This window comes from Pogoniulus pusillus, chromosome W (assembly GCF_015220805.1).
Source record: "Pogoniulus pusillus isolate bPogPus1 chromosome W, bPogPus1.pri, whole genome shotgun sequence".
Lineage (NCBI taxonomy): Eukaryota > Metazoa > Chordata > Aves > Piciformes > Lybiidae > Pogoniulus > Pogoniulus pusillus.
In genome coordinates, this window is record NC_087308.1 from 9,868,949 (window position 1) to 9,887,489 (window position 18,541).

The 18,541-nt window shown below is 45.1% G+C and overlaps 1 protein-coding gene across 1 annotated transcript; it reads left to right on the forward strand.

Moving 5' to 3' along the window:
- The first annotated feature begins 1,087 nt into the window (after nt 1-1,087).
- Nucleotides 1,088-18,155, forward strand: LOC135192880 (uncharacterized). Its single transcript, XM_064176257.1, has 4 exons — nt 1,088-1,141; nt 14,200-14,588; nt 15,087-16,049; nt 18,026-18,155. The coding sequence occupies exons 1-4, from the start codon at nt 1,088-1,090 to the stop codon at nt 18,153-18,155; spliced, it is 1,536 nt and encodes a 511-aa protein (XP_064032327.1).
- Nucleotides 18,156-18,541: the final 386 nt, after the last annotated feature.

Genomic DNA, 18,541 nt, shown 5'->3' on the forward strand with positions numbered 1-18,541 from the left:
AGGTGGAGCAGCAGCAGTTAAAAGAAGTGACCAGCGCATTCTTATAATGATTGACAATCGCACCGCCTCTTCCTTCCTAACAATTGTGCCGCTACCCCCAGGAGTCAATGCCTTAATTGGCAGGGATGTCTTGGACCAACTGGGTATGGTGCTGACTACTGACACACAGGATTTTTATTAGCGACCACTGCTCAGCAGTCTTTCCCCATTCCTCTCAAGTGGATAACTGATCAACCCATATGGGTAGAACAGTGGCCACTGACACAAGAAAGACTACTTAAAGCTGAGGAGTTGGTACAGGAGCAATTACAGCCAGGACACATATGGCCATCTTCTAGTCCATGGAATACTCCGATTTTTGTAATCCTGAAGAAATCAGGGAAGTTCCGTCTTCTTCATGACTTGCGGGCAGTCAATGCCCACATGCAAGAAATAGATGCATTACAACCAGGCCTACCTGCACCCTCGATGTTACCTGAGAATTGGGATTTGCTCATCATAGATTTAAAAGACTGCTTCTTTACAATCAAGTTGCATCCCGATGATTACCAAAGGTTCGCATTTATGGTTCCCACAATAAACAGACAAGCTTCTGCTAAGAGATGTGAATGGACAGTTCTCCCACAAAGGATGAAAAATAGTCCAACTTTGTGTCAACTATTTGTAGATGAAGCACTTTGCCCTTTGCGACAACTATGGCCTAAAACTCTAATATATCGTTACATGAATGACATTTTATTGGCTCGGGAGAAGCCTTTCTCCAAACAACAAGAGATTCAACTACAACAGCAACAACTAGCACAGAAGGGATTAAAGGCGGCTCCAGAAAAGTACAAAAACAGGCTCCATGGAAATATCTTGGATGGGAAATTACTAACAGTAGAATTAAACCACAAAAGCTTCAGTTCTATGCCCAAATCAACTCCTTCAATGATGCTCAGAAGCTCATGGGAGATATACAGTGGTTGTGACCACTCTTTGGGTTCTCCAATGAAGATTTAACAACTTTGCACCCATTTCTAAAGGGCACCGACCCAACCAAATCCATCACTCTTTCACAGGAACAATAGTAACGGGGACCGTAGGGATGGGGCTGGGAGACCAGACGGCTCAGACAAGCCACGAATCTGCTGCTCGGAATGTAAGCCACCACCCTCCCCCGCCTCCCTCCCTCTCTCCCATCTTTTTCTTTCCCTTGTAGTTGCTATGGACACAACTGTGCCATTCTTAAAGGAACAGGCTTAATTTCTGGTAGCTATTTCGTGAATTGAAATCCTGATGATGTTTCTGGGTTTGATTATGGTGAATCTTAGAGTTTGAGAGTTTACTGGATAAGATGTTAAATGGTTATTAATTGTACTGGAATTTTTAGGATAATTTTAACAGCGTAATGAGCCTTAGGTAATTGCAATAGAGTATGTTTAACACTTGGTAGGTATTATAATGGAATACTATGGTAAGAAATTGCTTTGTAAATATATAGGTTACTGCTTATTTCTTCTGTGCTGATACTAAGGATAATATGGTACCATATTTCTTTAATCTTCTTTGCTTTTTCTTCAATTGCTAGATTTTTAAGTTGACAGATAATATAATTAAGGATAAGAGTTTGTAATATTACAATTGTAGGATTTTTAGGATATAAGGATATTGTAGAATATTTTTTAGGATTTTTTTCTGTATATTTAGATAGCACTAGGATTATGTATAACTCAAAAAAAAGGGGGGGGGAAACAGAGGAAGGAAGGAAGGTAAGAATAGAGGAGAGAATTTTTTTTTTCCTCGAAATTTCTGCAGTTACATCATATAGACAAGGTCCATGGATTTGTTAGCCTAGGCGATGAGTATGTTTGTATTTGGTTTTGTGTTTGTTTGTGTGCTTGTTCATTTATGTTCACAGGCTTTTGATGGAGACCAGCTTGTTTTAACCAGTCTGTTTTCTTAAAGTGAGCAGAAAATCTTGCTCGGACAGCAGAATTGCGGCAAGATCTTGAAAGGACTACTGAAATAATGGTTGTATGTGTATGGATTAAAAGGTTTTGATCATGGTTAACGAATTTGGGTATTTTTATGAGTTGTCAGTGATTCTGGTTTAATGAATGGATAACTGCAAAATAGAGATTAAGATTAGCACCTGTTGTAAGGGCCATACCCACTTAATTGGCACAGATGGCAATGTGCTTGTTATCTTTTTGCAAGGGCCCTGCAAAAAGATGAGAAACACTGACTTAAATTTTTAGAACAAATAAAGGACTGTGGGGAAAAGGCCTAATAGAATGGCCTGAAAACAACATCTAGGGCATATATTTGTATCTTCCTTTAGAGATTGGTAGTTCTTAAGAACAATAGACAGACGCAGCACATAGTTAAGGAGTGTAATGAAAGCATCAAGATTTCTGAAAATTATAGAGTGAATCTAGAACAATGGAAGTCTGAGAAAGAATACTGGACAACAGATACATCAGTGAATCTACAACATCAATTGCAATACACAGAGCCAACAAAGATGCGGCACACATGCACTCTCCTGTGACTGTGAAGTTCATCTGGACTCTTGGTCTTTTGAACAAAATTACTTCCCGTCGCTTACAGAAAAAGCTTTTAGGATTGTTAACTAAGCCTGGCAATCTTGACTTTGGTCTAAGTCTATAATCAACTACTGCACTATTAGGTGACTGGCTTGGGTCTTTATCCCTCGGTGCTATGGAGCAATTGACATAATGTATCCAAAAAGAAAAATTGGCTCATTGTTGCAGAATTAACAGGACCCCAAAATCATTACCCCCTGTGCTAGTTTGAAGCAGGCTAGAATGTTTTGGTGAGAAAAACCAGATGATAGGCTGTGGAAGGAAAACAATTGTGATGTCTCATTCCCTCGGAGTCTCGCTGAAGAAGAAATGTAAACACTAGATAACACTTTTGCCATTTTGTTGTCACTCTCTGGCTGGGCTCTGGCTGAGCTGCAATCTCCTTAACCTCACCTGCTACTAACCTTGCTCCTTAACCTCTTGGCTGAACCTCTCTTCTTCCTTAGGACTGGGGTAAAGTTGAGAGGGGCAGGGGGAAGGTGCAGGGGTGGTTGAGAGCCCCTCCTGGGGACTCAGGTTTCTGGGAGGGGAGTTGAGTTTCTGTATTACCTTTTCATTTGTGTATTTCTGTATGTAACTGTATATATTGTAAATATCTGCTTGTATATTGTGCTAGCTGTAAATAAATAGCTTCATTTATATTCCCAGAACCGGCTGAGTCTAGTTTGGGTACCTTCTAAAGTGTAGGGGGGCGGGTAACACCCAAACCACCACATATTTTTATTTGGCATCCCCAATATGGGGCAAATTCATTTGAGTGACTGTTAATTAACTCTGGGAATCAGAATGAAGCTAATAAAGCAGCTATTTTACTTGGTGGGGGCTATTGTGCAGCCTGTTTTCTGTTTTCTTGTGTACAATTGGATCAAAGCCCAAAATGGTTATTTCTTGCTTCATGTAGTTTTTAAAAAAGTGTGGTGGTTTGGCTGTATCCCACCCCCTGTGCTAGTTTGAAGCAAGCTAGAATGTTTGGGTAGAAGAACTAGATAACGGGCAGTGAAATGAAAACAATTGATGTCAACTTCTCTCACAGTCACGCTGAGAACTCTGGGAAGAAGAAGTAAACTTTCTCCATTTTGTCTCTCACTCTTGCTTTTGCCTTAGACTGAGACACATCTTTCTAACATCACTGCTTTCTAACCCTGCTCCCTAACCTCTTGGCTGCACCTCTCTTCTTCCTGAGAACTGGGGTAAGGTTGAGAGGGCCGGGGGAAGTGTTGGGGTGGTTTGGAAGCTCCTCCTGGGGACTCAGGTTTCTGGGAGGGGAGTTGTGCTTTTGTCTTGTTTATCCTTTGTATATTTCTGTATATAATTGTATATAACTGTATATATCGTAAATAGCTGCTTGTAAATTCTGCTAGCTGTAAATAAATTGCTTCATCTATATTCCCAGGGTCCGTCTGAGTTAGCTGGGGCAAATACAAAGTGTGGGGGGGCGGGGTAACCCCCAAACCATCACACCCCCTGACACTTTTTAGAAACACCCAGCTAACTCAGACGGGCTCTGGGAATATAAATGAAGCTATTTACAGCAGCACAATATACAGGCAGCTATTTACAATATATACAGTTATATACAGAAATATACAAAGCAAAAGCAATACAGGTACACAACTCCCCTCCCAGAAACCTGAGTCCCCAGGAGGGGCTCTCAACCACCCCTGCACCGCCCCCTGCCCCTCTCAACCTTACCCCAATCCTGAGAAAGAATAGAGGTGCAGCCAAGAGGTTAAAGAGAAAGGTTAGTGGCAGTGAGGTTAGGGAGATGTAGTTCAGTCCGAAGCCAAAAGCAGAGTGAGAACAAAATGGAGAATGTTATCTAATGTTTACCCTTCTCGTTCCCACAGTTCTCAGCAAGACTGTAAGAGAAGGAGACACAACCATTGTTTTGCTTTTTTAGCCAATTATCTAGTTATTTTCACCAAAACATTCTAGCCTGCTTCCAACTAGCACAATCCACCCCTGTCTACTTCTCTCAGAGTACCGCTGAGAATTATCCAATCTAATCTACACCAATATTTACACTAATTGAATATCACAAGTTCAGTTCACACTTCATTCCAGTTATTTCAGATGTAGGTGATTCAAAAGCTCAGAACAGTTTGTCTCCTCACAGATGAGACAAGAACAGGGACTCCCAGGTGACATTGGGTTAGTGCTCGTGCACTATAGATTCTCTCACAGATTCTTTCAGTGTTGGACGCCGATGTTACCTAGAACAGAAAACTCCTAACAGCTTGTATTATACACTCTGAATTAAACTCTCTCAGCTAAGGTTAGATTTCTCTGTGGAATACACTAGATTTCACCATTCTCCTGCATTACCCAGTAGGTGTGACCAGGACCTTCAGCAGATACCACCCCTCGGACAGGTTTCCCTTCGCCCGAAGGAGAAAATACCCAAACAGTTTTCCCTAACAGATTCTTCTCACGTACAACAGGAACTTTATCACCGTCTACTGTTTGGACCAAGTCTGATTGTGCAGGTCCTGCTCTGTTTACTGAACCTCTACTATTTACCAACCAGGTAGCTTGTGCTAAACGTTTGTCCCAGCTTTTCAGAGTTCCATCTCCCATGGCTTTTAGGGTGGTTTTCAGCAAACCATTGTAGCACTCAATCTTCCCTGAAGCTGGTGCATAGTAGGGTATATGGTAAATCTACTCAATACCATACTCTTTGGCCCAGTTTTTCACAAGATTGTTCTTGAAATGAGTGCCATTGTCTGACTCGATTCTCTCTGGAGTTACATGTCTCCACATGATTTGTCTCTCCAAGCAAAGAATGGTGTTACGTGCAGTAGCATGTGGAACTGGATAGGTTTACAGCCATCCAGTGCTGGCCTCTACCATCGTCAGCACATACTGCTTGCCAGAACGAGATCAAGGTAAAGTGATGTAGTCAATCGGCCAGGCTTCACCATACTTCTACTTTGACCATTCCTCACCATACCATAAGGGCTTGATTCGCTGAGCCTGCTTAGTAGCAGCACAAATGTCACAGTCATGGATGACTTGGGTGATAGCGTCCATGGATAAGTCAATTTACCCATCGTGTGCCCATCGGTATGTTGCATCTCTGCCTTGATGTTGTCACGGAAGGTAGTTTGGGAGGTTGTGAGGGAGATACGTGAAGGCTCACTTGTGGATTTCAAGTGATTTATTGCTCAAACACGGAGATCCCCCTCCCGAACTAAATTCCCCACGTGAGTTCTTTTAGGATTGAAGTTGTAGAATAACATTTCAGAAAATAGCAGATAAAAGAGAGTCTGTGATTTCTTTAGAGTTCTTTTGAGTCTTTAAAGTTACTCAGTCTTTAGGTGAGGAGTTCTTTCTTTGGTTTACTCACGATTCAGCGGTTCAGATTAGCAGGACTCGAAGTTTGGGCGGTGTCCCTTTGTTCGTCAGGATCGGGCCCGAGCGGGTTTCAGGCCTCTGCGGGCCCCTCGTCGGGCAGGGCCGATCAGGAACGAGAGGTCACTGCGGCAGGAGCGAGGCAAGCAGGCAGGCTAGTGAGCAAGCAGGTAGGAGCAGGTACCAGCAAGCTCAAGCAAGCAAGCAAACAAGCTTCCGATCCAGGAAGGCACACCATTTTTATAATGTTCAAAAGAGGTGTAACCCACCAGTCCAGGCTATTTTACGTTATTCTTACAGATTGGCACAAAGTTATAATCAATCTATACAATTGGAGAATTCTTACCAAAACAATTTCTAACACCACCCCAAGCTCGGCCCACACCCGGTGTCGAGCGGGCATGAGAACTCCCGTTCCCCCTAACCAAAACAGTGGCCATTGTTTAGCTTTTATCTCGACCAGGGAGAGACTTTCTCATGGGACTGAAGGATTGTTTTGGTTTTGCGAGGCTCTTGGCATTAATGTGAGACACTATAACTTTCACAACAGGGAGGCCTGCTAAGGGCTTCTGCTACCCTCCATGACAGATGTCCAGGTGAGTCATGGGCCCACCGAGCTAAGAACAGTTCACCTCAGTGTTTCCAATCAAGGTCAAGATAAGAGTTTGCATCAACTTTAGAAATCTTAGCAGCTTGGTCTGCCTGATGGTTCTGTTGGTGTTCCTCAGTGGCTCTGTTCTTAGGCATGTTTGCGTCTACGTGCTGCAACTTCACTGAAGTTCTCTCCAGCCGTGCATCAATGTCCTGCCATAGATCAGCACACCAAATAGGCTTTCCTTTCCTCTGCCAACCATTCTTCTTCCAGTCCTTCAGCCAACCCCATAGAGCATTGGCTACCATCCACGAGTCGGTGTAGAGGTAAAGGATAGGCCAATTCTCACATTCAACCACATCAAAAGCAAGTAGAACAGCTTTTACCTCAGTGAACTGACTGGATTCTCCTTCTCCATCTCTTGCTTCAGTAACTCTCCTGGTAGGACTCCAGACTGTTGACTTCCATCTTTGCTTGTTCCCAACAAGACGACAGGAATCATCTGTGAACAAAGCATAGTTCTTTTCCTGATCAGAGAGATCACCATAGGGAGGAGCTTCCTCAGCATGAGTTATTTTCTCCTCTGGAGGTTTGGTACAGTCTGTGCCTTCCGGCCAGTTGGTGATCACCTCCACCAGACAAAGTCGATCAAGATTCCCCATTCGTAATCGTTGGGTTATCAAAGCCATCCATTTAGACCAGGTTGCATCTGTGGCATGATGCGTTGCTAAACCTTTGCCCTTGAACGTGCAGTTTAGAACTGGCAGTCTAGGAGCTAAAAGCAATTGTGACTCAGTTCCAATCAGTTCAGAAGCTGCTTTCACTCCTTCATAGGCTGCTAGTATCTCTTTCTCTGTTGCAGTGTAATTTGCCTCTGAACCTCTGTTGCTACGACCCCAGAAACCAAGTGGACGACCACGTGTCTCATTTGGAGCACTCTGCCAAAGGCTCCAAGTTGGACCGTTGTCACTGGCAGCCGTGTACAGAATGTTTTTAATGTCTGGACCAGATCGCACAGGTCCCAAGCCCACTGCATGGACTATTTCTCACTTGATCTGATCAAAGGCTGCTTGTTGTTCAAGTCCCCACTCGAAATTGTTTCTCTTACGAGTCACATCGTGCAGAGGTTTGACAATCTGACTGAAACCAGGAATGTGTAGCCTCCAAAATCCCACCACACCAAGAAAAGAAAGTGTGTCCTTCTTATTGGTGGGAACTGCCATGGTGGAGACTTTGTTAATCACATCCTGAGGAATGTAACGGCGACCATCCTGCCACCGCACTCCCAGAAACTGAATTTCTCTGGCAGGTCCTTTGACCTTGTCTCTCTTAATGGCAAAACCTGCTTGCAACAGAATGTCAATGATTTTGTTACCTTTCTCGAAGACTTCCTCAGCAGTTTGGCCCCACACAATGATGTCGTCGATGTACTGGATGTGCTCTGGAGCTTTCCCTTTCTCCAGTGCATTGTGGATGACTGAGTGACAGATGGTTGAGCTGTGTTCCCACCCCTGAGGCAAAGGATTGAACTGGTACTGGATTCCTCTCCAGGTGAATGCAAACTGAGGCCTGCACTCCTTTGCTATGGGAATAGAGAAGAAAGCATTAGCAATGTCTATGGTTGCATACCATTTAGCCTCCTTCGATTCCAGCTCGTACTGGAGTTCCAGCATGTCCGGCACAGCTGCACTCATGGGTGGAGTCACCTCGTTCAGGGCACGAAAATCATCTGTGAGTCTCCAGTCGACATTATGCTTGCGCACAGGCCAGATGGGACTGTTGAAAGGTGAATGAGCTTTCTCGATGACAGCCTGACTCTCCAATTGACGAATCACCTGATGAATGGGCAACAAAGAGTCACAGTTAGTTCTGTACTGCCTGTGGTGTACAGTTTGAGTAGCCATTAGCACTTCCAGATCCTCTGTGTCATGATGTCCCACAACTGCAGATTCATCTGAAAGTTCAGGTCTAATGGGCAATTTCAATTTACCATCCTCAATCTCTACAGATGCTATTCCAAAAGCCCATTTGTGACCCTTAGGACCTTTGAAACAACCTTGTCTCAAAAAGTCAATTCCCAGAATGCAAGGCGCATCAGGACCGCAGTATCACAGTATCACAGTATTATCAGGGTTGGAAGAGACCGCACAGAGCTCAAGGCTAGACCATGGCACCAAGTGCCATGTCCAATCTTGCCTTGAACAGCCCCAGGGACGGTGACTCCACCACCTCCCCAGGCAGCCCATTCCAGTATCTAATAACTCTCTCAGTGAAGAACTTTGTCCTCACCTCAAGCCTAAATCTCCCCTGCACAGCCTGAGGCTGTGTCCTCTCGTTCTGGCGCTGGCCACCCGAGAGAAGAGAGCAACCTCCTCCTGGCCACAACCACCCTTCAGGTAGTTGTAGACAGCAATAAGGTCACCCCTGAGCCTCCTCTTCTCCAGGCTAAACAATCCCAGCTCCCTCAGCCTCTCCTCGTAGGGCTTGTGCTCGAGGTCTCTCACCAGCCTCATCGCCCTTCTCTGGACACGCTCAAGCATTTCGATGTCCCTCCTAAACTGGGGGGCCCGGAACTGAACACAGACCAGTCAGAATAGTATGTTTCTTCCACTCTTTACCAATTAAACTGATCTCAGTCTGTATCTTAGTTAACTCTTGAGATCCACCAGTGATTCCAAAAATAGATATGTACTCTGTCCCTTTGCAATTGGATGGCAACAAAGTACACTGAGCACCTGTGTCAACTAAAGCCCTGTATTTCCGAACTCTTGAACTGCCAGGCCACCTAATGAATACATTCCAATAGATTTGGTTCTCTCCACTATCCCTTTCCTCCTCCTGGCTGGAGGCAGGGCACCCCTAATGCTGAACATGGCATGTAGGGTGTACACAATGATTGGTGGTGTTGTGAGAGAAATTGCAATTGTTGGAATAATTGCAGTTGCTCTGGGGAGCTGAAGAAGTGACAGCTACTTTTCTGGCATTGCTGCCTCTGTTTCTGCCACTCTGCAGTTCCCTGACTCTCTTTGAAAGAGCTGAAGTAGGTTTACCATCCTACTTGTTCATGTTCTCACCGTATGTGTCACGCAGGAAGTATCCACCGTGACGCACGTGATTGCTGATGTCTAGGTGGAATTTGTCTCCTCCTGGGCTGGAATTGCCTTGCAGGAGGTGGGCGTCTGTTCCTGACTGCAGAAACATGCACCCATTCAGATGATGCAGGAGTGGTATCCTTTACCAGACTGGAAATTGAGGTTTTAAGGTCCTCCTTCAGTTCTTTCATCCTGTCTTTAATCTCTGTGGTCATAGCGTTTCTGTCAGAGACTAGGCCAGAATGTGACAAGTTGTTCTCTACCTGCCTGAGCTGGTCAGTGAATTCACCAACACTGAAAGATCTTCCGTTATGACTCCTTGATAGGAACTTGCTGGCCAAAATGTTAGCATAAGATGAATGAATAAGCTTAATAAGCTTCTTCATGAGACCTGTTCTAAGAGGTATGTCATCAGGCTCATGTGTCCCATGATCTCCATAAAGCACTTCCTTCACAGCAAACTCCTTCAGAAGCTTAATTCCCTGCTCAACGGTGTTCCACTTCTTGGCAGCCCATGGCAAATCATCTCGGGAAGGATATCTCACAGCCGCAGCCAACAAAAGGCGTGTCCACAAGCTAACCCTACCAAGAGGACTTGATAGGTATTTGTCCATTCCACTCTCCTTAGTGAGTGGTCCCAGCTTCTTGGCAGACTTGTCTCCTACCTGCAGGGCATTAGCACCAACGCTACGGCATCTCACTAGCCAACTTAGGATTGGTTCACCTGATTCCCTTGAGTATTCCTTTCTAACTTCCCTGACCTCTCTGAGTGGATCACCGGAGTCCTGGATGTCATCTTCCTCCTCTTCCTCTTGCAGACCTGGTTGTCCCTGGCCTAGAAACAGGACCTTCCTCATAGCACTCTTAAACTCATTGGAACCATCCTCTTTCTTGGCAGCCAACCTCACAGCGCTCTTCTCATTTGAGTACTGGGATCTCAGCACATTTGCGAGGTCTCGCAGACTAACAGTCTCCTCTTCCTCCTCTTGCTGATCACCAGAGGTCCCCTCTCTTACATCCTCCTTTGGGCCACACTTGGCTTTTGCCTTAGCAGGTGCCAGAAAGGCCTGCACAGCAACAGGCTTTGATGTGTCTGCTGGAGGGTTTGAATCATTGCGGGTCTGACCTGGACTCTGTGAGTTCAAATCTGCTTTAGATCTAACAGGGTTTTGGTCTGCTGTCTGGGAATTTGAACTGGCTGAGATGGTGTTATCAGAAATATTGTGATTTTGAGCCTGTACTCCTGGGACACCTGGCAAACCTGGAGCATTGTTATTGTTTTGGTTTCTACCAGGGACATTGGCAGCCTTCCCAGAATCTAAAGAGGAGGGTGCAGAGCCTGGCTGGGGGGAAGGTATTTGCTGAGAAACTGTTACTGAATTTGGTTTTGAGACAGACACTTTCGACACAGACATTTTTCTTAGTTTTTGCAAGTACTGCATTCAAATTTTTCACACATAATGCCAAAATTAATATGAAAATTAAACCCATAAGACATAGATAAAAAATTGAGAGAAGCAACACCTAGACAAACATCTGGCATCCCAGTTCTGGGGTGAATTACCCTCATGATGGCTGTAGATAAAGCAGTGTTTCGATTGCCTGTAATATTATTGACACGTGCCCCTGTAATGTTACTGGTAAGGTTTTCAGTGACATTAAAACTAGCATACCCAAGAATAAAATCACCCCAAGACCAGAAAATGCTTGGAAGTTTAGCTTTGACCTTCTTAAAAACTACATGAAGCAAGAAATAACCAATTTGGTCTTTGATCCAATTGTACACAAAGAAACAGCAAACAGGCCACACAATTGCCCCCATCAAGTACAATAGCTGCTTTATTAGCTTCATTCTGATTCCCAGAGTTAATGAACAGTCACTCAAATGAATTTAGCCCCACGTTGGGGAAGCCAAATAAAAGATGTGGTGGTTTGGCTGTATCCCACCCCCCCATACTTTTTAGAAACACCCAGCTATCTCAGACGGGCTCTGGGAATATAAATGAAGCTATTTATTTACAGCTAGCACAATATACAAGCAGATATGTACAGTATATACAGTTATATACAAAAATATACAAAGTAAAAGTAATACAGGTACACAACTCCCCTCCCAGAAACCTGAGTCCCCAGGAGGAGCTCTCAACCACCCCTGCACCGCCCCCTGCCCCTCTCAACCTTACCCCAATCCTGAGAAAGAATAGAGGTGCAGCCAAGAGGTTAAGGAGCAAGGCTAGTGGCAGTGAGGTTAGGGAGCTGTAGTTCAGTCTGAAGCCAAAAGCAGAGTGAGAACAAAATGGAGAATGTTATCTAATGTTTACCCTTCTTGTTCCCATAGTTCTCAGCGTGACTGTGATAGAAGGAGACACAACCATTGTTTTCCTTTTTTAGCCAATTATCTAGTCCTTTTCACCAAAACATTCTAGCCTGCTTCAAACTAGCACAGAAGGTCAAAGCTAAACTTACAAGCATTTTCTGGTCCTGGAGTGATTTCATTCTCAGGTATTCTGGGTTTAATGTCACTGAAAATCTTACCAGTAACATTAAAGGGGTATTTGCCAATAATATTACATCCAATCAAAATACTGCTTTAACTACAGCCCTCATAGAATCATAGAATCATAGAATCAACCAGGTTGGAAGAGACCTCCAAGATCATCCAGTCCAACCTATCACCCAGCCCTATCCAGTTAACTAGACCATGGCACTAAGTGCCTCATCCAGTCTTTTCTTAAAGACCCCCAGGGACGGTGCCTCCACCACCTCCCTGGGCAGCCCATTTGTGAGAGTCTGATCCTCTCTCTTGTTAATCAACAAAGATAAAGATTGCATCGTCCCTCCTTAATCAACAAAGATTGCATCATCTCTCCTTAATCTTGTTACTTTTGGGACTCAGACTCGGTGCTTGGCCCAAAAGCTCAGAGATGCAAATCAACAGACAATACCTTTGAAACTCCTAGACCTCACCCTGGCTGGACTGCCCAGGAAGCCTCCATCTTATCTCAGCTGCCCCCAAGGGCTGTGTATGCAGGGTGTGGACAGGTGTAGCCGAGAGAGGGCGGAGGCCCTCCCCCCGGCGACGCCGGACCCCTGCGAATGTGTGAGAATGCACAGGAAGATGCCCTGGGGGGGCTGCAGCTGGACACTGAGCAGAAAACTGTATAAAAAGGCAGGAGAAATGCCTGCCAAAGTGTGGCATCCCCACCAGACAAAGCGTGGCACCTCCATCGGACCACCAGTGACATCTCCACCCGTGGCATCCCCACCAGACAAAGCGTGGTATTCCCATCAGACCACCATTCCCACCGGACCACCGAGGGCAGACCATCACCAGACCACCAGAGCTGCACACCACCTGAAGAACCTCTGACAAACTCCTCAGAAGATCATTCCTGGGCCACGCACCCGTTTCTCTCTCTCCCTTTCATCGGCGGCTGAGGGTAATATGATCACAGCCTTTTCCCCTTCCCTGCTCCTTCTTTTCTTCTCCATCGATCTCTTTATCTTTCTCTCTCCCCCTTCTCCCCTCTCTCCCTCTGTTCTGATCTTTCTCTCTCCCCCTTCTCCCCTCTCTCCCTCCGTTTTGCCCAACCTTATCCTTTAATAAACAGTTTCATGGTGATATCTGGTCTCGTTTGCACCTTAATTTCACAACACGGAATCCATAAGAACTGGTCTAGCTCCTCTGGACAGAGATACTGTTAATCTCTGCTCCTCCGGACCTTGACATTTTTTGGCGTCACGGACAGGATTCTGTGTAGTGAAAGTATCATCAGGAAACTGTTGCATTTCTGAGAACCCCAAAGTGTGCACGAGTGTGTCTGAGATGTACTCTGAGAGCAAAATGAATGCTTGTGGAGCAGAGTGTGGAGATTCTTCAAATGCCTAAATGTGTCTGCGTTCCCGGGAAAGAATATTTTGGGGTACAAGTGTTGATTTTATAGTGTGACCTTCCCGAGAATTCTTAGTACCCTGCGGTAAATAGGAAATATTGTGTAAAGTGTGTCCTCTTGGGGAGAGGTACCTCCACAAGAAGTCTAGTAAAATTGAGAATATTGGTAAAGTGTGTCCCCTTGGGGAAAGGTTCACAAGAAGTCTAGGAAACTTGTGAATATTGTGTAAGGTGTGTCCTGGGGGAAAGAATTTCCCCCGAGAACTCTCTCTGTTGGTAAAGTGTGTCCTCTCGGGGTGACTGTGGCTGTCCTCTCCGAGAAGCTAGATCTCTGCGTTCCCGGGAAAGAATATTTTAGGGTACAAGTGTTGGTTTTATAGTGTGGCCTTCCCGAGAATTCTTAGTACCCTGCGGTAAATAGGATTGTGTAAAGTGTGTCCTGAGAGAAAGAATTTCCCCCGAGAAGTCTAGTGAACCCAAACGGAACAGTTTCTCTGTTGGTAAAGTGCGTCCTCTCGGGGTGACTGTGGCTGTCCTCTCCGAGAAGCTAGATCTTGGTGTGATCTCCCTGGAGGAATTTATTGTGTGTGTGAGCTTTCTTTGAGCGGTTTTTGTAGGGAAGATTATTTGAGGTATAAGGTCTTTGTGTTGTTGTGACCTCCCCGTGGAGCTCTTATCTTAAAGGCAATGGCCACGGTGGAGAGGCTTTTCTGTTTGTTGGAAGCTCACGGTGCCCGCCCGTCTGTGGAAGGGCTGGGCTGGGCCCGTGAGAACTGGAGTAACTGTCAGAGTGTGGCGGAGCGGATTGTGGCCCTGCAGAAGGAGGCACGGGCCAAGTCGGGAAAGGGCAAAGCCTTCATCTGTGCAGTTTTGGGTGCGTGTTTGGCCGCTTCAATAGATGAAAAGCAAAGCCAAAACGGACGAGAGAATAAAATAATTTCCTCCTTGCAGGATCTGGTAGATTCCCTGCAAGGGCATATTGTAACTGCCATAAATAACAGGCACAAACTGGCATTCATGCAAGTTAAGGCTTTAATAAAGTTGCAGGAATCAAGCAATGTACAGGCCTGGGCGTGAGGAGAGACTCTGGTCTACCCCAACGCACCCCCTTTGCCTTCAGCTTTCTCTTTTTATACCCGGTTCTATTACATATTTACTAAGTTCTAAGAAAAGGTTGGGTTTTCTTTATCAGTTCTTAGGAATGTGAGATGTCTCTTCCACACAGGTCTCCTTTTATCCGGTGGTCCCTCTGGTAATCTTTGATGAAGTAAGGGGTCTTGCTTAAGTGTCTTCCTCATGAACTTCAAAGTCCTGGTTCTTCTATTTGCTCATACAGGAAAGGTGGCACCAGGAGGAATGCGTTTCCATTTAAACATGCAAAAGACTATCTCTTCTACATGCCTCCCTCCTTCGCCAATCTAATTACTCTTATCTTTAAGCTTATTGAGATGATGGTGCAAGCAGGAATGCAGTTTCATTCAAACCCCCCCCTTCCTCCTTGCCTGTGACCTCTTGCCACGAATTGATCGGATCAAACATATGATTCTATATATTTCTCACATAACTTTAAGAGACGAAGTGGCAGATCTTAAGGATAGATTAAAAACAGAACAGAAGTGGCAAAAGAGGTTTTTGAAGGAGGAAGAGTTAAAGCAGACAGAGCCTGCCTCCATATACCCCCAGGCAGAACTGGCAGCAGCAGAGGAAGCTGCGGCTCACATGTGTCCTCTCATTAAAACCGAGATGCTGTATGAGGATGAGGATGGCACCCCTGCCATCACAACGAAAGAGATACCCTTTTCTTCCACTGAGCTGGCCAAACTGCGTAGAGAGTTTACACGTTCGGCTGGAGAGTCTGAGGTGGAATATGTATGGCGTGTCTCTAAAACTGGAGGTGATCAAATTAGGTTGACAGAGGCTGAAGCTACAGGCTACTGGGGTGCTAATGTGTTCCTAACTACGGGCAATAGGAGTGGTCCCTGGAGCCTTACTCAGCGAGCAGCTTTCTGGGCTGGGGGCTTTGATTCAAAGGAGAGAGGAGAGCCTCTAGTTCTGAGGGGAGGCATGAATCAGATAATGGAAAATGTGCAGAAGGCAGCTTGTTTGCAAATGGTCTATGATCGAGAACTGAAACATCATTTTGAATCACCCCTTTCTCTCTTGGTGGACCCAAAGCGAATGACTCCTTTGGTGAGGGGACTTCCTGACTCCCTTAAGATGAAAGGCATTCAGCTTCAAAAGGAGATAGCTGACACCCCACATACCTCCCGAATACAAGCTACTCTGAGGGAGAACTTGACACCCGGGAGGAACCAGCCTGATTGCAGACAATGGACGTGGGAGGAGGTGGCAAGAGAGCTATTAGACTATGCCAGGCAGTATGGGGTGCCTGAGGAAGTTCATAAGCCTGAGCCTAGAGGCTTGAGGCATGTGGAAATTAATCACCCACTGCCAAGTGCAGATCCCCGGAGCCAGATGCTTCGAATCCCCAAACGACACTCGACTGGGGGAAGGGAGCATCTGAATACTAGACAGTATTGGTGATGGGCAGGCCAAAAGAAAGGGATCCCAAAAGAAGTGATTGCCGGGTTATTCACAAGGCAGTTAGAAATGGTTGTGAAGCACTGGCCTGAGCCCACCCTCGATAAGAGGACAGGAGTGCCACATAGGAACTGAGGCTTCACCCCTCTGTGGTGAGTGGGGGGGGTGAAGCATAGAGATGTCATAATTAACAGGCACAAACTGGTGTTCATGCAAGTTAAGGCTTTAATATAAAGTTGCAGGAATCAAGCAATGTACAGGCCTGGGTGCAAGGAGAGACTCTGATCTACCCCAACGCACACCCTTTGCCTTCAGCTTTCTCTTTTTATACCCTATTCTATTACATATTTACTAAGTTCTAAGAAAAGGTTGGGTTTTCTTTATCAGTTCTTAGGAATGTGAGATGTCTCTTCCACACAGGCCTCCTTTTATCCGGTGGTCCCTCTGGTAATCTTTGATGAAGTAAGGGGTCTTGCTTAAGTGTCTTCCTCATGAACTTCAAAGTCCTGGTTCTTCTATTTGCTCATACAGGAAAGGTGGCACCAGGAGGAATGCATTTCCATTTAAATATGCAAAAGACTATCTCTTCCACATGCCTCCCTCCTTTGTCAATCTAATTACTCTTATCTTTAAGCTTATTGAGATGGTGGTGCAAGCATGAATGCAGTTACATTCAAACCCTCCCCCCCCTTCCTCCTTGTCTGTGACCTCTTGCCACGAATTGATCGGATCAAACATATGATTCTATATATTTATCACAATCCCCCATTTGCTTTTTGATCAGATTGATTCGTGTTTTAGCTTCAAATCGGGCAATTACTTGCTCTAGAGAGTTTAACTCTCCATCTTTCCTCCTTTCTTTTATCGCCTGAACAATCATTATAGGTTGGGGTTTGGTTCTCTCTTCTGGGTTATGGGGTACAAGAGTCACTTGCATTCCTTGCACAACCATCGTGATCAGTCTTACAAACCATGGAATGAGACATGGTACAATTAATATCACAATCAGCACTCCCCCTCCCACTAAAGCCAATTTAGTCTAATTATTCTATTAAGCATATACATTGGGGTTCCATATCCCCAAGATCCATCTTCTGCCCACGTTGCAGGGTCATAATAGGCAATGATCCTTTCAGGAGGCCACTCGTTGTCTTTCCAATTTCCTATTTGGAGATCCCTCCTGGCCCTTCTTGGCTCGTCACTCTCAGTGTACAGCTGTTTGCCTAATCTTACTCCCTTGGAGACAGGCAACAGGAAGAAGCTGGGTCTCATTATTCCCAATCCGATAATATCCAACCAGGGCTGGCCACCCATTTATGATTTTGCTACCATTTTACCATGTAACCCCCTTCACATTCCAAATTCCCTATAAAATGACCATTACCCAGTCTCTGCCAGCAACTTCTTCCAATTATATTGGTTTGTAGGACCCACTGGTGCTTTCTGTTACCTCTCTCCACTTTCCAGGATGTTTGCTTCCATTGATTTCCAGGGCCATCGATCTCCTTGATTGGTACCTCCACAGACATAACAATTGGTTACATTCAAGGATTTTGCAATATTCTCAGATAAATTTACAAACAATATTTTTAGCAACTGTTGGAATTTCATACTTAACTCCTGATTCTATTTCATGATAAAATGAATGAAATACCAAATGTTGTGATTTTCTCTACGATACTGGCAGCACTGGCCAGGATCCTCTGGGCAAATGTATTTTTCTTGCACACTATAATAACATCTCCACCCCATATTCCCACAATTTGAAGCACCGTTGTTGTCAATAGCCTGGCAAGCAGCAAAAGTGACCCAAAGGGGTTGGCTGTGGTCAGTAGCCATTTGGCTTCTTCCTAACAACTTTCCTTTCTCATCATTTGCACTTACTTCTACCCACCAAGGATAGGAGCTCCTTCCTTTGGATCATAACAAGTGATTTTTAACGTCTCATTACCCCTGGTTTTTATAACAGGGATCTAACTTTCATCCTTCGTACTCATAAATTGTATGGTACACCAGTGTTTGAGACACAATTTTGCCCCTCCGAGTCGCAGCAGTGCAGTCACTGCAATTCCGGGCTTGTTCCAGGACAGGAGGCTTAACCCAAATATGCACAGCAGAGGTCCGGTCAGGGCCATGTCACTCGGCGGTCACAGCCCAGAGGGGTTGCAGCCCTCGGCAGACCTTCTTCAGCCGCAGTACTGGGTCCCACTCCGGTCTTGCCCTCTTTTTGTTTCCTTGGGTGCCTCTCACTGCCCTTTTTGCTTTCCTTGAAATATGTGTCACAAGTTAAATTAAAACACACAAACAAAACAAACAACTAACTAACAGGCAAAACAACAACAACAACAACAACAAAAAACCTCTTCCCCACTACACAATCCCTCCTGTTTGTAACAATTTCAACACCTTCGGTCAGTTTGAGTATTGGTTATGAAGTCTCAATTAGTGCCCCCCCCAGGAGTGATAAGTATTTAGAAATTCCAGC